Here is an 18,727-nt window from a genome sequence, read left to right as displayed (position 1 = left end):
ATCCACTTACCCAGGCACTTTCTGTCAAATCTTGGCCAGGAGTGTTGTCCAACCTGTTCTGCTCTCCATCTTCTTACATGGCATTTCACACCCTCTGCAGGCCCAAATGAGCTGGCATTCATCACTTTATGATTTTTTTTAAAAAAAGATTTATTTATTAGAAAGACAGATCACACACACACACACACACACACACACACACACAGAAACCCATTCATTACTTCCTTCCCCAGATGGTTCCAATGGTCAGGGCCAATTCAACCAAAGCAGGGAGCCTGGAACTCTAATGCGGGCTACCATATGGGTGCCAGGCACCCAAGTATTCAGCCATAATCTTCCACTTTCCCAGGCACATTAGCAGGGAGCTGGATGGGAAACAGAGCAGCCAGGACTTGGAATGGGTGCTTGAATATGAGAAGCAGTGTTTAACCCTGAGCCATGAAGCCAGTTATGTTCGGATGATTTCTGTTCTGTTTGGATGAAGGGTCTAATTTGATTCTTTCTGGTGTGGAAATCCAGCTGTACCGACATCACTGGGTGTCAGATCTATCAGTGTTTGTTTTCCCAGCTTGGGATCATTGTCTGCCTGCTGGATAGACAATATCCTCTTTAGCTCTACAGCCAGAAATGTCCTCAGGTCTTGCCAAATGTCTCCTCGGAGGAAGGAGCACCTGGGCAGAGAGCTAGGGCTTTATCTCTGAGTCGGCCTCTGGTTCTGGCCTTTCTGGGTTGGAGAGGGGCTTGGTGTGACCTGGCCACAGCCACACTGTTGGAAGATATTGGGCCTGTGTGTCTGGGGAATAATGTGACACACTGATTCGAAAGCTTCTTTGGGAGACTGGAGTCGGGCATAAGTCAGGTGCAGAGGCGAGGCTGAAAGTCCCAAGAAGCACAGCGCTGTGTGGTGGGCATGATGGAGTCGGAGGAAGCAGTGACCTGGGGAGGCTCAGGAGAGCTCGCAGGTGGAGGCTGGCTGCTACAGGGGTAGCGCCATGCTTCAGTGCACCTGTTTGTGCTGTGAGGGCAATGGGCTCCCACCTCTCCATCTGGGAGCTCGGTCTGCACACCTCAGAGCACCAGTGCCTTTCTTCAGGCGTCAAACTTCTGCACGTCGTACTAATTCTGGAAAGGAGCTGGCAAAAATCAGAGACACTGGGATTGTGGCACAGTAGGTAAAGCCACTGACATCCTACAAAGATGCTGGTTCAAGTCCTGGCTGCTCCACTTCTGACTCAGGTCTCTGCTGATGTGCTGGGAAAGCAGCAAAAGACACATTGTAGACTTGCACTCTTCCACTCCAACGGGAGACCTGAAGGAAGCTCCAGATGCTGGCTCTTGGGGCCATCGGGGGAGTGAACCAGCCGATGGAAAACATCTCAGTCACTCCCTCTCTCTTGGTCACTCTGCTTTTCAAATAAATAAACAAGTAAATTTTTAAAAAGAAAACTCAATGAAGAAAGCAAGCAAGTCAAAAATAAAAAGTCATACCAGTGAAAATGGCCAAGCCAATGTAGCGTTTTCTTGAGGGCTGGGCAGCCTCCTTGGCAGCAATGGTGCTGGGTGAAGTCCTTGGCACATGTCCGCCTCTTTCCTGCGTGAGCAATTGGAGGAACATAGCAAGGGGGGTGCATGGTCAGAGACACAGCAAGCAGCAGTGTGTGTGCACAAAGGGTCAAGGACAAGCAAGGCAAACCAGCAAAACACACTTCCCCAAACCGTCACAGGGTAGCTCCTAAGCATCACACTTAAGCCCAGCACGATCCAAAGGAGAAAAACAGAAGGAAATAGGAAACCGAACAGGAGGAAAGCAAGCAGAGAGAAGGGGCAGAGGTTAAGATGTCTTCATCCTGGGCCCATGTGGTGGTGTAGGTAAGGCAGACCTCCAACTGCAGCACTGGCATCTCACTTCCCATCCAGCTCCCTGATTATGGTCTGGGAAAGGCAGGTCTGAACCCTCGGTCCCCTGCACTTTCGTGGGAGACCTGGAAGAAGCGCACAGATCTGGCTTTACATTGGCCCAACTCCGGCCATTGCGGCCATTTGAAGAAGGAACCAGTGAACCAGCAGATACAAGACTTCTCTGTCTCCCCCTTTTCTCTAATTCTGCCTTTCCAATAAAGATGAATCTTTGAACAAACATGCCTGCGTGCTGTACCAGAGTACCCTGGATTGGAGGCAGCAGTGATGGCCACGTGTTGGGGTCCATGTGCTCATCTGGGAGAGCTGGCCTGAGTTTTGGGCTCCTGGTTGGCTGACTCAGCCATGGCTGTTTGGAAGGCAGCAGTGATGGCCACGTGTTGGGGTCCATGCGCTCATCTGGGAGAGCTGGCCTGAGTTTTGGGCTCCTGGTTGGCTGACTCAGCCATGGCTGTTTGGGAGGCAGCAGTGATGGCCACGTGTTGGGGTCCATGCGCTCATCTGGGAGAGCTGGCCTGAGTTTTGGGCTCCTGGTTGGCTGACTCAGCCATGGCTGTTTGGGAGGCAGCAGTGATGGCCACGTGTTGGGGTCCATGCGCTCATTTGGGAGAGCTGGCCTGAGTTTTGGGCTCCTGGTTGGCTGACTCAGCCATGGCTGTTTGGAAGGCAGCAGTGATGGCCACGTGTTGGGGTCCATGCGCTCATTTGGGAGAGCTGGCCTGAGTTTTGGGCTCCTGGTTGGCTGACCAGGCCAACAGATGGGAGACTTTCTCTCTCTCTTTCCCACTTGAAAAGGCAAAAGAAATAATTTTGAAGAAAATTAAATGAGTGCAATAGTAACCAAAGCTATGTAATATCTGCATCTGTCGTTGTGTAACAATTATAGTATAATGCTTACATACAGATAGAGTATAACAACTTCTTTAAAAAAAAGTTATTTATGGCCTAATGTGGCAGCCCAGCACCTAAAATCCTCACTTTGCACATGCCAGGATCCTATTTGGGCGCTGGTTCTAATCTTGGCGGCCCTGTTTCCCATCCAGCTCCCTGCCTGTGGCCTGGGAAAGCAGTCGAGGACAGCCTAGGGCCCTACCCTGGACCTGCGTAGGAAACCTGGAAGAGGCTCTGGGCTCCTGGCTTCTGATCGGCTCAGCTCCAGCCATTGCGGTCGCTTGGAGAATGAATCAAAGGATGGAAGATGTCTCTGTATCTCCTTGTCTTTGTATATCTGCCTTTCCAGTAAAATAAATAAATCTTTTAAAAGTTTATTTATTTGAAAGTTAGAGCTACAGAGAGCAAGAGAGGTGGATCTTCCATCTGCTGGTTCATTCCCCAGATGGTTATAACAGCCAGGGCTGCGTCATGCCGAAGCCAGGAGCCACGAGCTTGGTCCAAGTCTCTCACCTGGCTGCAGGGGTCCGTATCCTGCTGGTTTCCCACCAGGTCTTTAGCATGGAGCTCGATGAGAAGCAGAAGAGCTAGGATTTGGTGCTCATATGGGATGGTGGCACTGCAGGCGCAGGCAGCAGCTGAATGGGTACCCCACAACTCCACCCCTGTAGAGCAATTATATCTAATACCTGTTACATAGAAAGCGAACTCTATAACACTCGTGTTTGCAATAGTGCAATACATCTTTATAACTCATTTGTTTGTGATATTTGTTCCAGAATGAGCCGTAATGCGTAACTCCCCTACTTGCGAGGCATAGTTTAAACACTCCAGCTACATTTTCTCATTTAATCCACAACCCGATGAGACAGACACTATTGTTATCACTGTATTGCAGATATAAACACCGAGGCACTGAAAGTGAAATTGCTTTGCTTAAGGTGTGGCTGTGTAGGGTTTGGGCAAGATTCCTCTACCGAGCTTCCCATGAGGGTGACAGCAGGAATGAGGTGTGTTCTGGGAAAGGCAGCCTTTCAGCTCCTGGGCAACCCTAAAGGAAATATGATATTTAGGGCACGTGGGCCCCTGGTTGTCATGCTCGGCAGGGTGAGGCGCTGGCTTCCCCTTTGGCCACCTGCCTGTTGCCTCTCTGTGGATCGCAGAGCCTTGCCTGCCGTCCTGGAGGCTGATGCACCAGTCACACTCACCAAAGGAGCGTCCCAGACAGAAACAGTCGAGAAAAGATCTAAGACCAGAAAACAGCATGCGCAGAAAGACCCGCGGCCAGCCTCCTCATGCTTCTGGGACACAGAGGCTGGGAGGGACACGGGGACCTGCGCTGATCAGACACAGCCACAGCAGCGGGCAGGCGGTATGGTGCCCAACCCACACAGGAACATCTGAGAGTCTGGTGCAGCTACTTCTTGTTTCTATCCAGCTTCCTGCTAACACGCTTGGGAGGGAGCGAGGGTGGCCCAGAGGCTGGAATCCCTCCCACCTGCATGCCAGGAGACCTGGATGGAGTACCTGGCCGGCCTGGCAGCCCTGGCTTTTGTGGGCATTTGAGGAGCGAGCTGGTGGATGGACAATCCTCGCTCCTTCCCTCTCTCTTCTCTGTCTCTCCTTCTCTCTGTGTGTCTCTCTTTCTTACGAATAAATAAATAAATCTTTATAACATGTACAACAATCAAAAACAGCTTATTTGTCCTTAAAAGTTGGATATTTTGTTCTTCCTGGATTTTTTTGTATTTATTTTTACTTTTTTAAAAAATAGATTTACTTATTTTAAAGCCAGAGTTATACAGAGAAAAGATGAGACAGAGCGAGAGAACGATCTTTCTGGTTAATTCCCCAGATGACGGCGACAGCAAGGGCTGGGCCAGTCAGCAGCAAGGAGCCAGAGGCTCACCCTCTTCTACGCGGGTGCAGGATCTTAAAGGCTTGGGTCATCTCATGCTGCTTTTCCCAGGCCAATAGCAGGGAGTGCCTGGGACTCAAACCCGTGCCCATATCGGATGCCAGCATCCCAAACAGTGGCTTTTCTCATTTCGATTTCCTAATTTATATTTTAAAATATGGCATTAAATGGTCTTGATTATTTGTGCCTCCAGTCTCACTCCTTCACCTTAATTCCAGTCCTGCTAGAAGTGTTCTCATTGGCCATGAAAGAGTGGGCCTTTTTTGGGCTGGCAGCAGCCAGGGGGCACACAGGTGTGCGGGCACGAGTGGCACAGGGCAGTCAGAAGAAGCAACGATGACTGATTGTTTTGGATGGGGTGGGGTTGTGAATCTGAGCTTCTGTTGATTACTTTTCCTGAGTAAAATTTAAAACGGGATTTATAAATCTAATCCCTGAGTCAGAGAGGCAAGACGGGAGGGAGAGACAGCCAGGAGCGAGCGGCCAAGTCCAATTTTAAACATCAGCTCTCAAGAAAAGAATGGGAGGGTTTCTACGACGCACGGCACACCTAAATGAAAAGCTATTCTTTGAGCAAATTAGGGGCCTTTCACGAGTGGTTTGGAGTAGGCTGGGGAGCAAACGGAATACTGAGAGCTTCCTGGCGGGCTGGTGCTCGGTTCTGGGGTCTTACTTGGAGAAGCATTGCTTTAGAATGAGTCTGGGGTCGCACTGGACAATAATCCCAGTGGGCAAATAATAAAAGTGGGTGTGAGCCTAACAGGTCATGCTTCAACAACATGCAAGTGCCCAAGTGTCCGACTGCCTTCCAGGACAGGGTGGGGTGTTCGGAGGCTTTCCTGCCTGCCTACGCATCTTTTGAAAAGGGAATGACGACTGTAGAATGTTTTAAGCTCTTGGTTTTAGAGGCTAAAGATCTGATTCAGGGGCTCCCACTGTGGCATAGTGGGTAAAGCCGCCACCCGTGACATTGGCGTTTCATTAGGGGCTGGAGTCCTGGCTGCTCTGCTTCTGCCAAGACACCTGGCAGAGCACTGGAAGATGGCCCAAGTCATTGGACCGCTGGACTCACCTGGAAGTCCTGGCTTCTGACTTCAGCTGTCCCCGCCTGGACTGTTGAGGCCTCTTGGGGAGTGAACCAGCAGATGGAAGATCTCTGAAACTCTGCCTTCCAAATAAATAAACCATTGAAAAAAACTGACTCAGTGACAAACACACATTAGTTTCAGCCTGTCCTAAGACTTTTTGCTTTTCCGGGCCTGGTGTTATAAATAAGGATTTGGAAGGTGCCATGGGATTTGTACTGCGACTTGTACCTAAGGAGCCTGTGCAGTTCTCCCTTCGGGTTCTGGTTCTCATTTGGTTTGGCTCTTGCTGCTAGGGCTCCCCTCCCGATCCCGAGGTTGCCATGGTGACATTTTGGCCTTTTGCGTGTTGTTGTTGTTTTTGGGTCTGCAGCCTGGCGAAAATCAGTTCTGACTTGCAGCCCTCACAGCCTGGCACCTGCCTTTGGGGAGTCAGTGCTCCCAGGCTGCAGGAGGGAGAAGCAGTGTGTGTGTGTGTCTTGCAGCCATCTTATGGGAGTTTTAAAAAGTGGGCTTAGGAGAAAACAAACTCCCACTCACCAGGTTGCTGGGAGCTGCTGGGGTCTCCCCCAAGGGGTCCTTGTCAGAAACTTGTCTCTGTTAGCTTTGAAACCGTTGTTTGGAACATGCTGGGCACTGGCTGGGAAGTCTCTTTTTGAGGTGCAGAAGTTAAGATGTACCCACAGAAGCAAGACGCAGATGTTTCAAAAAAACAAAAATCTTCCTTCCCGGATCAAATTTGGCAACAAAATCACGATATTCATAATGATTCATGCGCTCGCTTGGAGGGAAAAAATTAAAACAAGGCATTCGTTGCAAACCCTTCTCCAAGGGTGGCGAGGAGGGGAGGGCGATAATTAAAGCACCCAAACCAAAAAAGTTACCTTAAGGAAGCCCAGTGGTTGTCTCCGCCCCCAGTCCCACCCCTCCCAAGCTGCTGGGTGTGGCCAAGCTGGAAGTGGGAGGGTGCAGCAGGCTGCGGGGCGAAAGAACACAGAAATGAAAATAACTAAATATAAACAATCCCGGTCACACGTTAGGGGTGAGTCTCCCCCAGTGTTTCGCATTCCTCCCACTCACCCCAGGAGCCACCGGCCGGCTGGCGGGGACTGGTGCTTCAAGTCTTTGCCAAGAAGGAGTGGCTGAGCTGACTGCGCCTTGGTGTGCGAGGTCAGAGCCTCCACTTCCTTCTGCCGGCTCCGGTTCTACAGGGGCTGGAGAGGCCGCAGCAGGCGGGGGACGCCCGGCCGCCTCCCAGCGCCTCTCTTCTGCTAGACACTTGGTGGAATTCTGGTTACCGGTTCAACTCCCCTCCCCCAGGAAAGGGGCTGGCTGCCCGGGCAGGTTCTGAGCGAGGCTCGCAGCGCCGGCCTCACCTGCCCTCCTGCTTGGCCTGGGGGCTCACTGCAGGCCGGTGACCTGCCTGCTAACTTAGGTGCTGACAGCAACCAGCTTTGTGGCTGGTTCCAGTGTCCCGAGGAAGCCTGTACTTGGGCTGTGTGTGTGTGTGTGCGCGCGCGCTTGCTTAGCTTTTTGAAAGTTCAGACAGTGTGCACACACATGTAGTTTTGTCTGCTTCTTAAGGCAAGCAGCATGCTAACCAAGGTGCGGACAGATATTTCTGGCACCTGAGGAAGGGTCTGAACCACCACTGATCTTTCCTGCCCGCCGCCCAGTTTGCTGCCCCTGCTTCTCTTCTAAGCCGGACCTGGAAGCCTGTAGCCAGGTCCGAGCTAGCCGTGACAGGCAAGAAGTCACAGGACCAAATGGCCACGGCTCTGGCTTGGGAAAAGACACAAATCCCAAAGGCCCCTTTGCCTGTAAGAGGTAAACTGCACTGGAAGTCGTTTCCGATGCAAACAGTCCAAACGCTGGAGGGACACGCCCTGAAGGGTGGCCGCGAGCCGCTCAGGACCCTCCCCGGCCACGGTCGGCTGGCTGCAGGGGGCGGAGGGCGAGGGGGAGGAGTGAGGAAGCCCTTCCAGGTAGGTCTTCCAATCGCGATAGCGCGGCCCGACCCTTCCCCCTCGTGCTAATTAAACAAACGCTCCGAGCGGCTGTTTTCAGCACAGGACTCGGCGCTCTGGCCACTCCAGTTCGCCTCGCTCCTTCTCCGACAGCCTCATCTCGCGGACCTGCCGAGCTGGCAACATGAATTTCCAGTTCCTAACGGTGAGAGGAGAGGTGTTTGGGCGGAGGGCTGATGCGATTCCAGCCGCAGGCAGGGCGCAGAGGCGAGCCGCAGGACTGGCCCCAAAGGGAGACGGCTGGGCGCCAGGGGGCACCGAAGCGCGGGGGCAGGTGGCCCCCCGGCAGCTGCCCGGGCTGCCTCATTGCACCCAAAGTCTCTGGCGCGGAAAGCCAGGTACTCGCGTACCCTGCGCCTGTTTTCAGTGGGCCTCCTCGGAAGATAAGGGAGTTAGAGCCGCCGGGCTCAGCTGGCCCGGAGGTGTTGGCGACCTGGGACACCCAGCCGAGAAGGCCTCCGGAGACACAGGGTCCCCGCCTTAGGCCTCTCACCTGTGCTCTGACGGGTCAGGTGGCGCTCGGAGCGGCCTGGGGATGTCAGTGGCGAGGTCTCTCTGCAGGCGTCAGTCTTTCAGTGGCTCGGCAGGCGGGGCCTCTGGAGGGAGACAGTCTCCTGGAACAGGCGAGAGCCAGGAAGGCTTGTTCGCTGGTGCCCAAGAGACCCTGGGAAGGCGGCCTCGAAGAGGAGCCGACGTTGTGGCCCTGGGATCCTTGCGCGACGGAGAATGGCTGTCCCGCCGCCAACTCTCGGATTTTCGAACTGGGGATTCTACGTGGGGGACGGATGTACACCCCGGCGCTCCTGAAGCTGGGGGACCTGAAGTGCCCTTTGCCTATTTGCAGGAAACTAGAACTGCAGGCCGGAATCTTGCGCACTGCCCGGCGTAGCGAGCCAGAAGTCGGATGGAGATCAGAGCATCCTTGTGTGCGCAGATCTCACTTTGCTAGGCACCGGGAAACCTTCCATTATTAGTGTTGTTGCTATTATTAGTAGTACTACTACCAGGAGTATTTGTATTTTGCAGTGGCAGTGGGTGCGATCGGCGCCTGCGCCTTAGTGGGCATAGTCAGTTCCGGGGGCTCTCTGAAACCAAGAGGCTGTCCAGCACCTGCCAGGGTGCGAGGACCCAGGCTGCTCCGTCCAGTGGTCCTCGGCGGGCGGGAGGGGAGGTCGGGCCTATTGCTGAGGTCTGTGCAAGCTGCCGCTCTGGCGACGCGGCAGGACTGACCAACCGCGCGTCGGAGGCAAAGGTCAAAGTGGTGGGGTGGGGTGAGGGGGAGAAGGCCTGGCGTGGGGTGGGGGTTCCACCTGCTGCTCGGCGCGCACTCCCAGGCGGGACCCTATCCAGTTCTCCCAGCGCCTGCTTTGGCCCGGGGTGGGGCCGGCAGCCGCGTCTGCAGAGGCCTTCGCCAGCGCCTGCTTAAAGGCGGCGCACTGGGGCGCTGCTGACCTTTCGGTCCCCGGTGGCCTTAAGTGTGTGTTGCCTTAGGCCACCCCAGGCTCCCGAGCGGGTTAGGGGCGTGCGTGTATCCGGGGTTTCCAGAGCGCGTGTGAGTGCCGGCTCCCTAGGGGGCGGCAGAGGGGAGCCCCAGCCCGCCGTCCACGCTCGTCTTCCTGCTTCCTCCTGGCGTGGAGCGAGGCTCGCCCGGGCTACGAGGCCTCCTGGGCGTGCAGAAGTACCCTTCTCTGCGGTGCCGGCCCGTTCCTCGGGCTGCGGGCACGATGCCGGAGCCCTGGGTTCCTTGCTAAGCCAGGATTGCATTTTCCAGCCCCTTGACGGCGGCACACGCCTGCCCTGGAGACCACGGGGTGCGTGTTGGGACAGGAGCTCTGGTACTGCGAAGATGGAGCTCGAGTTGCTTTCTGCATCCTTCGCGCTCCGATTCTAGCCCTTCCCTCGAGTCGCGGCCGCTGACCCGGGTGCGCACAGCCTTTGCCCAGCCATTCCGAAGCCTCGGCCCCAACCGCCCCTCCCCCGGCTCCCCGAGAGGCGCCGCGCGGATCCTCCCTGTCCATCGGGTGCCTTCGCCCGCGCCGTAGGCACTCCGGGGCAGGCTGGATCTCTGTCCCTCCTTGGCGGTTCGGTTGGCGCTGCTGCGGGAAGGACGGCCCTGGACCTGCAGTGACGGGCCAGCCCTCGGTGGGTCTCAGCCCGAGAGGCTGAAGTTGCGGTGCACAGCTCTCTCAGGCTGCATCCCGGGCAGGGTCCCGGGGTGGAAAGCAGGGGCTGGAAGGCCCAGGGCGGACCGCGCCTTGGTGGGGAACCGGAAGGAGGTGCCGCAGACCCCGTCCGGCCATTCACTCTCCTGAGCCTGGGGCTCCGCTGCGGTCCTAGCCAGGGCACAGGTGCTTCCCTGCCTCGGCCGGCAAGTAGCCGGAGCGCCGCTGGTGCCGCCAAGTGATTGACAGACGGCGCTCCCCGCGCCCCTAGGCTTTGGAGGCGCGGCGCTAGGGGCGCGGGCTTTTCATTCTCCCCACCCCCCCCCCCTTTTAAAAGGGCATGGCCCGAGCAAAGTCTCGTGGACGCCCTTGGTTTCTGAGGCTCCCCCCACCCCAGCCCCTGGTTCCAAGCTCCAGATGCTGGGTCACCTCCGTCGAGGAAAGCACCTTGGAGCTGGCGGCTGCTCCTTAGGGCGAGGGGGACGACTAGCTAGGAGTTTGCCAGCCCTAGATTTTTGGTTTTTAGGCCCGCTTGGGTCCAAGGTAGTGTTAAAAAGCACAGAGCTGAAGGAGGGGGTAGGAAGACAGTGGGCCGTGAGGGGCGGACGCGCTACTGTGGCGGGAATAAAATCAGTTCAGCCTCTTCCAACATTCCCCCGAGAATGTAAGGTTCGCGCCCCCGGGAAACCGACAGGGACTGTCTGGAGAAAGAGCGACTCTCCCTCCTGTACTGAAAAGGGCGGTCATTCTAACTCACCCACGGATTTCGTTTCTTTACATTTTTAAAGACTTGACGCTTTAGTGAAGTGCGCCGTTAAGGCTGTCTGGCAAGGGCACTTGCGGTGGGGGGAGTTGGTGCGGGAGCTGAGTTTCCCACCTGTGGGACGCGGGGCTCACCTCTCCAGAGGCAGCCTCTCCACCTCCCTCCCCGCCATTCCCTCTGGCGCATCTCTCCCGGGCATTCGGGTTTCTCAGCCCGGCACCTCTCTCTTCTCCTAAGGTGCGCCGAGGCCCCTGAGGGCCTGGCCCGCGGGAGGGACCAGCGGGACCGGGCCAGCACGCGCCGCAGATGCTCCGGGCCGCAGTCGGCCTCGGACTCGCCGTCGTCCCTGCCTTCGGGGCTCCCGGCGAGCTTGGGCGCACTGCCCACAGGGGCTTTCCTTCCTACCCCAGGAGTTCTGACGGTCATGCCCAAAGGCGGGGACTGGAGGGCGCATCTCAGGCGGACTGCGGCTCTAGCTGCAGGATCCGAGTGGAGACCTGCAGTGATGAAGGGGCGGCTGGGCTGGGAGGCGTCGTTCGGGGTGAGGGAACCCTGGCAGCTCCGAGACCACCGCGCTCCAGGTCTCCAATTCCCTCAGCTCGGAGGCCCTCGAATGTCGGAATCGCGGTTTCCGGCCACGCAGGGATCAGGTGTGTGCGCGGCAGGGGCCCCGGAGGTCGGCCAGGCACCGCCCACGCACCCCTCCGCGCGCCCCTCGCGGCGTGGGGCTCGGCGCGCCTCCAGGCCCTGATGCGGGGCGGAGCTAGGCTGGGACTGGCTGGGGGCCGCCCCGCCCGGCGCCCGGGCCTCCGCGCCGGCCCCCGGGGAGGAGTTATGATAATTTCCTTCCCATTAAGGCTCTAGGGTTCCCCCCCCCCCCCCACAGCTACCGCCGGGACACTGCGGGCAAGGCTTCCCCGGTCCACGGCGGCGGCTTCTACACCCGCGGGGAAACAGCATCCACCGTGGTAGAGCCGCCGATGCGTGTCCACTGACCCGGACGGCCAAGCCTGCGCGCGCAGCGGGGCGGCGGCAGACGCCCCGGCCACCGTGACCCCAATTTTGGATTTACCGTTCGGGGGGTGGGGGGAGCCTGGATTTAACTGGCGAGTGCTCTGGGGGACGCCGGACGCCATGTTGTGGAAAATAACCGATAATGTCAAGTACGAAGAGGACTGCGAGGTGAGCGGTGGCTCGCGGGCGCAGCCCCGCCCCGGCCGAGGACTGTCCGGGAGGCCCGGGACCCCGGACCGAGTCGGGAACGGGCGCGCAGCAGCCCTCAGCCCCTCGGGAAGGACGCACGGGCCTCGCCTCCGGGGCGCCCTCCTCGTGTGTTCGGCCCTTGTTCCTAAAAATCCAGCCCTAGGGAGAGTGGGCCCTGGAAAGAGAGCGGCAGATGCCACCCACGAGGCGAACCAGGAGGTGTTCTCCGCAGCCAGCAGCCCTGCCTCCCGCTTTCTAGGGGAGAGCGCCCGGCGGGCCAGCCCTGGACGTGGAGTCCGCGTCCCGAGGGGTCAGCCGAGGCTGCTTGCCGGCGACACCTCCGCCGAGGCCGTGCCGAGGCTGTCACCTGCCCCGCTACCTCCGCGGGGAGGCGAGGAAAACGAGCGAAGTTTGGCGTCCACGAGCGGTGGGGGCTGGGAGGGGGGCCGCGGGCGCTCGCGAGTGCCCCAGCCTGTCGGACAGGTTGGGCCGGAGTCTCGCCGCCTTGGAGGGCGGGAGGCGGCGAGCGGGAAGAGGAAGACGCTGGCGGCGGGAGACGAGCGCCCGGGCGCTGCTGCTCTGGAGAGGGGCGCGCGGCGCCTCGGGGACCTCGAGGGGGCCGCCCCGGGCTGCAGGCAGGGGTCACTTCCGCTAGGGGGCGACGGGACCATGCGTCTCCGGGCCGCCCGCGACCCCCGCGCCCATGGACACGCGCGCGTCGGGAGCTGAGTGGGACGGCCGCGGGGCGCCGGGACGCGTACAGGCAAGGCTCGCGCCGCCTTCGGGGTCCTCCCGCGGCGTGGGGCCGTGCCCGCGGCTGGCCACTCGGCAGGGCCCGGGCAGCCCCGGCGGGATCTGTCCCGAGCCCCTCGGGCGGCGCCGGGAGGCGGGCTCAGTGCGCCCGGGAGCCGCGCCCGCCGGCAGGTCCTGTCCCGAGGGCGTGGAAGGGAGGGTCCCGGGGCGGGGGAGCGGTGCACTCGCCGCCGCCCGCTTCATTCGCAGCGCTCGCCTTCCTGCTCTCTCTTTGACCGCGGGACTCCGACATGTGCGGGCTGGAAAGCGAGCGCGCTTTCAGCCGGGCGCGCCGCGGGCCGTCTTCCTCCCCGGGTGCCGGGCTTTCCCGGCCCAAGACCTGGGGCTCGGACCTGGCGCCTCGGAGCGCCCCGGGCGTCGCGGCACTCCGACCTCCGCCGCCGGACTCGGAGGATTCGTTGCCTCAGGTCTGGCGCCAGCCTCCCCAACGAAATCCCCGGGGCGCCGTGCCCTTGGGTGCCCTTCGGCCCGGGGCGGCTCCCGCGGGGATTCCCCGCCGGGCTGGGCTGCACGCGCGCCCGTTCGCCGCAGCGGGGGCTTCGCACGAACGGGGCACTAACGCTCTCTCTTCTCCCAGGATCGCCACGACGCGAGCAGCAATGGGACCCCGCGCATCCCCCACCTCTCCTCCGCCGGGCAGCATCTCTACAGCCCCGCGCCGCCGCTCTCCCACTCCGGGGTCACCGAATACCAGCCGCCGCCCTACTTCCCGCCTCCTTACCAGCAGCTGGCTTACTCGCAGTCGGCTGACCCCTACTCGCATCTGGGAGAAGCCTACGCCGCCGCCATCAACCCCCTGCACCAGCCGGCGCCCACCGGCAGCCAGCAGCAGGCCTGGCCCGGTCGCCAGGGCCAGGAGGGCGCCGGCCTGGCCGCGCACCACGGGCGCCCGGCCGGCCTGCTGCAGCACCTCTCGGGGCTGGACGCGGGTGCCGTCAGCGCGCGCAGAGATGCCTTCCGCCGCTCCGACCTGCTGCTGCCGCACGCGCACGCCCTGGACGCCGCGGGCCTGGCCGAGAACCTGGGCCTGCACGACATGGCGCACCCGATGGAGGAGGTGCAGGTGAGCGGCGCGGCCCGGGCTCCCGCAGCTGCGCCTCACCGCGCTCCCCCGAACCTAAGGGACGCTTGTGTGGTTTCTCCCCAGAATGTGGAAGACCAGCACCTGCTGTTGCACGACCAGACTGTGATCCGCAAAGGTAGAACGCGTGGGGATGCCCCCGCGGCGTGGGGGAGGGCACGGTGGCGGGCCAGCGGGGAATCGGGTTCGTTTTGTTTAAAGGTCACGTTATGAGAGACAGATTAGCTTCCGGAGGGAGAAGGCGGGATGGCTTTCCCACCTAAACGCCCCCTGGAATCCTTGGTGGTTTCCTTGGCCACGGTGGCTCCGTGGGGTCCAGTGGGTGCTTTACAACAGGGAAGACGGGCTCTTCCAGGGCGAGTTGGCCTCAGGATTTAATTCCGAGAAACCGCAGGCACACAGCCTGGTCGAGTGAGGGGTCCTGAGAGCTTATTTCTGACTTCAAAGCTGCCCTTGGCCAGCGAGGCTCCTGAGCCTCCGAGGGAGGGGCAGGGCTGGGAAAGGGGGTTGCTGGGAGTGAGTTGCTGACAGTCCTTCCCTGACGGGCTTACCGGGAATGAAGGAGCTGCCGCTCCAGGGTGGAGTGTTTGGATCCAGGGGGTTGCGAGCCTGCCTGTGGCTGGAAGAAACAGATTTGGCGAAAATCTTGGGAAATGAAATGAGCTTCCCAGTCAACTTGGAATGGGGAGTTTGTGCTTTAACGCTTGCTGCACTGGTGGCATTCAGGGGTCTTGGCAAATTGTCTGAGCCTGTCTTGTGTCCTGTGAGTTTTTCCCCCCTTTTTGGTTGTTTGTTGAGTGGGAAAGAAAAAAAACCCCTTCATTTAGTTCGGAGGCGTTCTTCTGAAAACGAAATGTTCTAATTAAACAAGATTTCAACAGCGGCCAGGAACTGAAAAACCCTCTGTGCTTGGGTTCTTGGCTAATTAACTTCCTAAGGTGTTAACTTGTGAATTTTAGATTCGATTTATCTTCGGAGGGAGACTGTGGCTTTATAAAAACGCACAACCCCCCCCCCCCCCCAGCTGATCTGCGCTGCTGGTCCAGCACCCCGCCGTGCTATCTGCCCCAACTTCATTCTGTCTTTGAAAAAGTCCCAGCTCCGGTCTCTTCCCTTGTAGGCCCCATTTCAATGACCAAGAACCCCCTGAGCCTGCCCTGCCAGAAGGAGCTGTTGGGGGCTGTGATGAACCCCAGTGAGGTGTTCTGCTCGGTCCCGGGGAGGCTGTCCCTGCTCAGCTCCACATCCAAGTACAAGGTGACCGTGGCTGAAGTGCAGAGGCGACTGTCGCCGCCAGAATGCCTCAATGCCTCCTTGCTGGGAGGTGTGCTCCGAAGGTACTTGGGGGTCCATGTTCTGGAGGCTCTGGGGTGGGTGTGTGGATGCAGGTGCTGGTAGGAGAGGCCGGGTGGTATTTTTAACATTTATGTAACTTTTATACCTAACGCTGAATTCTAATCGCCTTTGAGTTTTTAGTACATTTCTTCTCTTTTAGCGAGTGCCAAAAGTGGAAGGAAGTGCTAAAGCCGCACGAGCGAGTTGTCTCATTTGGTTAAGTTTGATTCAGGGTGGGAAATGGCAGAGGGAGGGGGAGGGATGTGTGCCCCCAGAGAGGTTTAGGGCGAGTCAGTCTGCCTTGTTCCCCGGGGCCTTCTTTCTTAAGGAGACGGCACTAGGAGCAGTCTTTTTTTAATGGGCATTAGTCACGGAGACCCCCGTGGCACCTTGCTGATCCCCGACAGCATTGGTGCAGACAGCGTTGGCTCGCACGGAGCCTCTAGGAACCGAGGCTTTGAACACTGTGCCTCTGTGTGCCTCACCATCTTCAACCGTTTTTTCCTCAGAGCCAAGTCTAAAAATGGAGGCCGGTCGCTGCGGGAGAAGCTGGACAAGATCGGGCTGAACCTCCCTGCTGGCCGCCGGAAGGCCGCCCACGTGACTCTACTCACGTCCCTGGTGGAAGGTGGGTGGCTTGCGGTGGCCCGCTCTTGATTCTCCCAGGAAGAGGCAGCTGTTGAAAAGTTTCTGTACCTTGAAGGAGCACAGTTGTGTCACTGAGCCAGGGTTGAAGTGCCTGGAAAGCTGGTGTCTGGTCCCTGGAGGGATCAGGTGCCCCAACCAGGGGGTTGGGTTCGTTACACAGCGGGCGACTTAGCTGTGGGCAGGATTGCTTCTGAGTTTATCCCGGCTGCCTCACTCATGCTCTCTATTAATTTTGACGACATAAAACAGAAAAAAAGAAGCCCCCCTCCCTGCACACAGAAACATGGAGGTGGACAGAGCGATGTTGGCATGGCCACCTAGCCCCAAGTGCCCTCAGTGGGGTGCCAGGCCCAACAGGCTGTTAGGGGAGGGGTTATTAGGTGGTCTTTAAACGCTTTCCTCTCCCTGGTCCCACGGCACGGCTGTGGTACCCACAGGCTTGGCGCACTTCTTCTCCCCCCCTTCACCCGAGGCCTTGGAGGGCGAGGCCTAGAGAGAGCCCCACTGGACCTCCTGCCCGTGTGGGCTGGGACATCAGGGATGTCCCAAGAGAAAATACAGCACCTTTGGAGCTTTATAGGGAGAAAGTGACCCATACAATGCTCCCTTCCCCAAGTCGGGGGCCGCTCGTCTTGATAAGCAGGGCTCTGTCCTGGGTTGGGGTTAGTGGATGTGTTTCCTATATAGTCAAACATTTGGAGTTTGAGGCAGGCAGTTGACACTGCCTGGGACACCTCATTCCACATGGGAGGACCTGGGCTCAAGTCGCGGCTCTGGTTGGCTTTCCCTTCCGGCTTCTGCTGAAGCACACCCCAGAGAGAGGCAGCAGAGGGTGGCTCAGGTAGCTGGGTCCCTGTCGGCCGCGTGGGAGACCAGGTGGAGCCCCCGGCTGTTGGGAGCGTCCAGGTAGTTGACCAGCAACTCGAGATGTGTGTCTTCCACATAAAGTACTGGGGTACTTCTGAAAGAACGATTCTATATCTTTCCCGCTTCTATTGTATGCACTGACCTGGGGTGGAGGTCTGACTATGGCTGAAGCCTTCGTTGTGTGTGTGTGTGGTTTCCTTTAGAGCGCAGAGTGGCTGGGCAGTGGCTGGTGCCACCCAAACCTGCTCCCTTGCTTGGTTCTAGGTGAGGCCGTGCACTTGGCTCGGGACTTCGCGTACGTCTGCGAGGCTGAATTTCCTAGCAAGCCAGTGGCAGAGTATTTAACCAGACCTCACCTGGGTGGACGCAATGAGATGGCTGCCAGGAAGAACATGCTGTTGGCGGCGCAGTAAGAATCCAGCCCAGGATGGCACGACCTAGCCACCTGGCAGTGGGGCACGGGGACCCAGAGCAGCTCCTGGGGCTTGAAAACTAGGTTTTGGAGCAAGAGGAAGGAGGGAGTTCATTTATCACCCCCATGCCCAGGCCTTGGTTTTCCCAATGCAGGTGGGCACATTGTGTGTCCTCACTCTGCTGTTTAGCAGCTGCAGGACTTCTCACGGAAACCCCGCAGTCAGGCTGCTAGTGGCAGCCAGCTGCAGTCGTCGGAAAATGGGGCAAAAGGGAGCCCGGTGAGGTGGCCCGGGCTAGGGCAGGAACTGTGCAGGGAATAAGCGATTAATTTGTTTCTGGAGAGCAAGGTGCAGCAAAGGCCTTTGCAGCTGAGCTCTTGGGTGGGGACCTGGGCTGCTACACCGGGGTCAGTCCTGTTATCTTTTGGACTTTGGATGCGGGTTGAATTGGAGTGCTTGCAAAGCGCTTGGATGCACCTGAAGTGCTGGCAATCATGCAGCCATGGGCAGGTAGTGTAAGTTTCAGTCCTCCCTTCCCTGATTCAGTGAGCTCTGGTGACCTCCCAGGCGCTGCGTTCTGGGAGGTTTGCTCTGCGAGGAGCTCAGCAGCCTCCATGGCCTGTCCCCCCCCAGGCAGGTGTGTAAGGAGTTCACGGACCTTCTCAACCAGGACCGCACGCCCAACGGCAACAACAGGCCCACCCCGGTGCTGGAGAGCAGCATCCAGAACTGCTTGTCACACTTCAGCCTCATCACGCACGGCTTTGGCAGCCAGGCCATCTGCGCCGCCGTGGCCGCCGTCCAGAACTATATCAAGGAGGCCCTGATCGCCATAGACAAGTCCTACCTGAACCCCGGCGACCAGAGTCCAGCTGACAGTAACAAAGCCCTGGAGAAGATGGAGAAGCACAGGAAATAGGACGGGGCTGCAGATCCGGACCTGAGAGGCCGGTGGCCTGCTCCTCCCTGCCTGCAGGGTGCGGTGGGAGCCCTGGGCCTGCGGGAGAGCCCCTGGCTCGCCTCCTCTCACCCCGCTGTGGGCAGGGCCTCGTGGAAGTCTGGCGGCGGCCTTGACATACTTCCTTGGTTTCCTCCTGCTGAAGGGGCTCCTGACTTTGGACCTGGGACCAGAAGGCGACACTGGCCGTTCCTTTCTCATTGAGCGTTCATGCTCGCTTCAGCAGCACATGTACTAAAATGGGAACTCAACGAGCGCTGGTCTTATTTTTGTCGTTTTTTTAACCCCATTCTTCCTTTCTCTGAAAGTGGTGCTACAAGTTTTAGAACCGTTTAAATACATTCCCCGGGCTAACAAACAAAACAAAACAAAAAACCCGTGCACTTAGCTGTTGTTGTCAGGTGGTGAGTCAGATGCACACATTTGTGTCAGTGTGAAGGTAGGAGCTGTCTTGCAAAGTCCACTGAGTACTTCTAGAAGCAAAAACGTCTTCGGAGGTCACCTCCTGGCCGGTGGCGGGGTGCGTCGGACGCAGTTCAGCCCTGCTTTCAGAGGGGCCTTCTGGTTTTCTGCAACTTGTAGAAACAGCCTGCTGACGATTTTTTTTCCTCTTTAAAAAAAGTTAACCGTTTAATAGTCGGGAGAC

At 58.4% G+C, this 18,727-nt stretch overlaps 1 protein-coding gene across 2 annotated transcripts; it reads left to right on the top strand.

The window, feature by feature from the left end:
- Positions 1-11,653: 11,653 nt before the first annotated feature.
- On the top strand, positions 11,654-18,505 carry TFAP2C (transcription factor AP-2 gamma). Of its 2 annotated transcripts, none has more exons than XM_058679818.1 (7): positions 11,654-11,945; positions 13,357-13,842; positions 13,927-13,978; positions 14,981-15,197; positions 15,705-15,823; positions 16,975-17,119; positions 17,757-18,493. In XM_058679818.1, the coding sequence occupies exons 1-7, from the start codon at positions 11,898-11,900 to the stop codon at positions 18,040-18,042; spliced, it is 1,353 nt and encodes a 450-aa protein (XP_058535801.1). In that variant the 5' UTR covers positions 11,654-11,897; the 3' UTR covers positions 18,043-18,493. The 2 variants fall into 2 exon arrangements, with proteins under 2 accessions (XP_058535801.1, XP_058535800.1); XM_058679817.1 differs by lacking the exon at positions 11,654-11,945 and adding an exon at positions 12,995-13,186 and having other exon boundaries at positions 17,757-18,505.
- Positions 18,506-18,727: the final 222 nt, after the last annotated feature.

This window comes from Ochotona princeps, chromosome 22 (genome assembly GCF_030435755.1).
Source record: "Ochotona princeps isolate mOchPri1 chromosome 22, mOchPri1.hap1, whole genome shotgun sequence".
Classification (NCBI taxonomy): domain Eukaryota; kingdom Metazoa; phylum Chordata; class Mammalia; order Lagomorpha; family Ochotonidae; genus Ochotona; species Ochotona princeps.
This window is presented reverse-complemented; position numbering and strand designations above follow the sequence as displayed.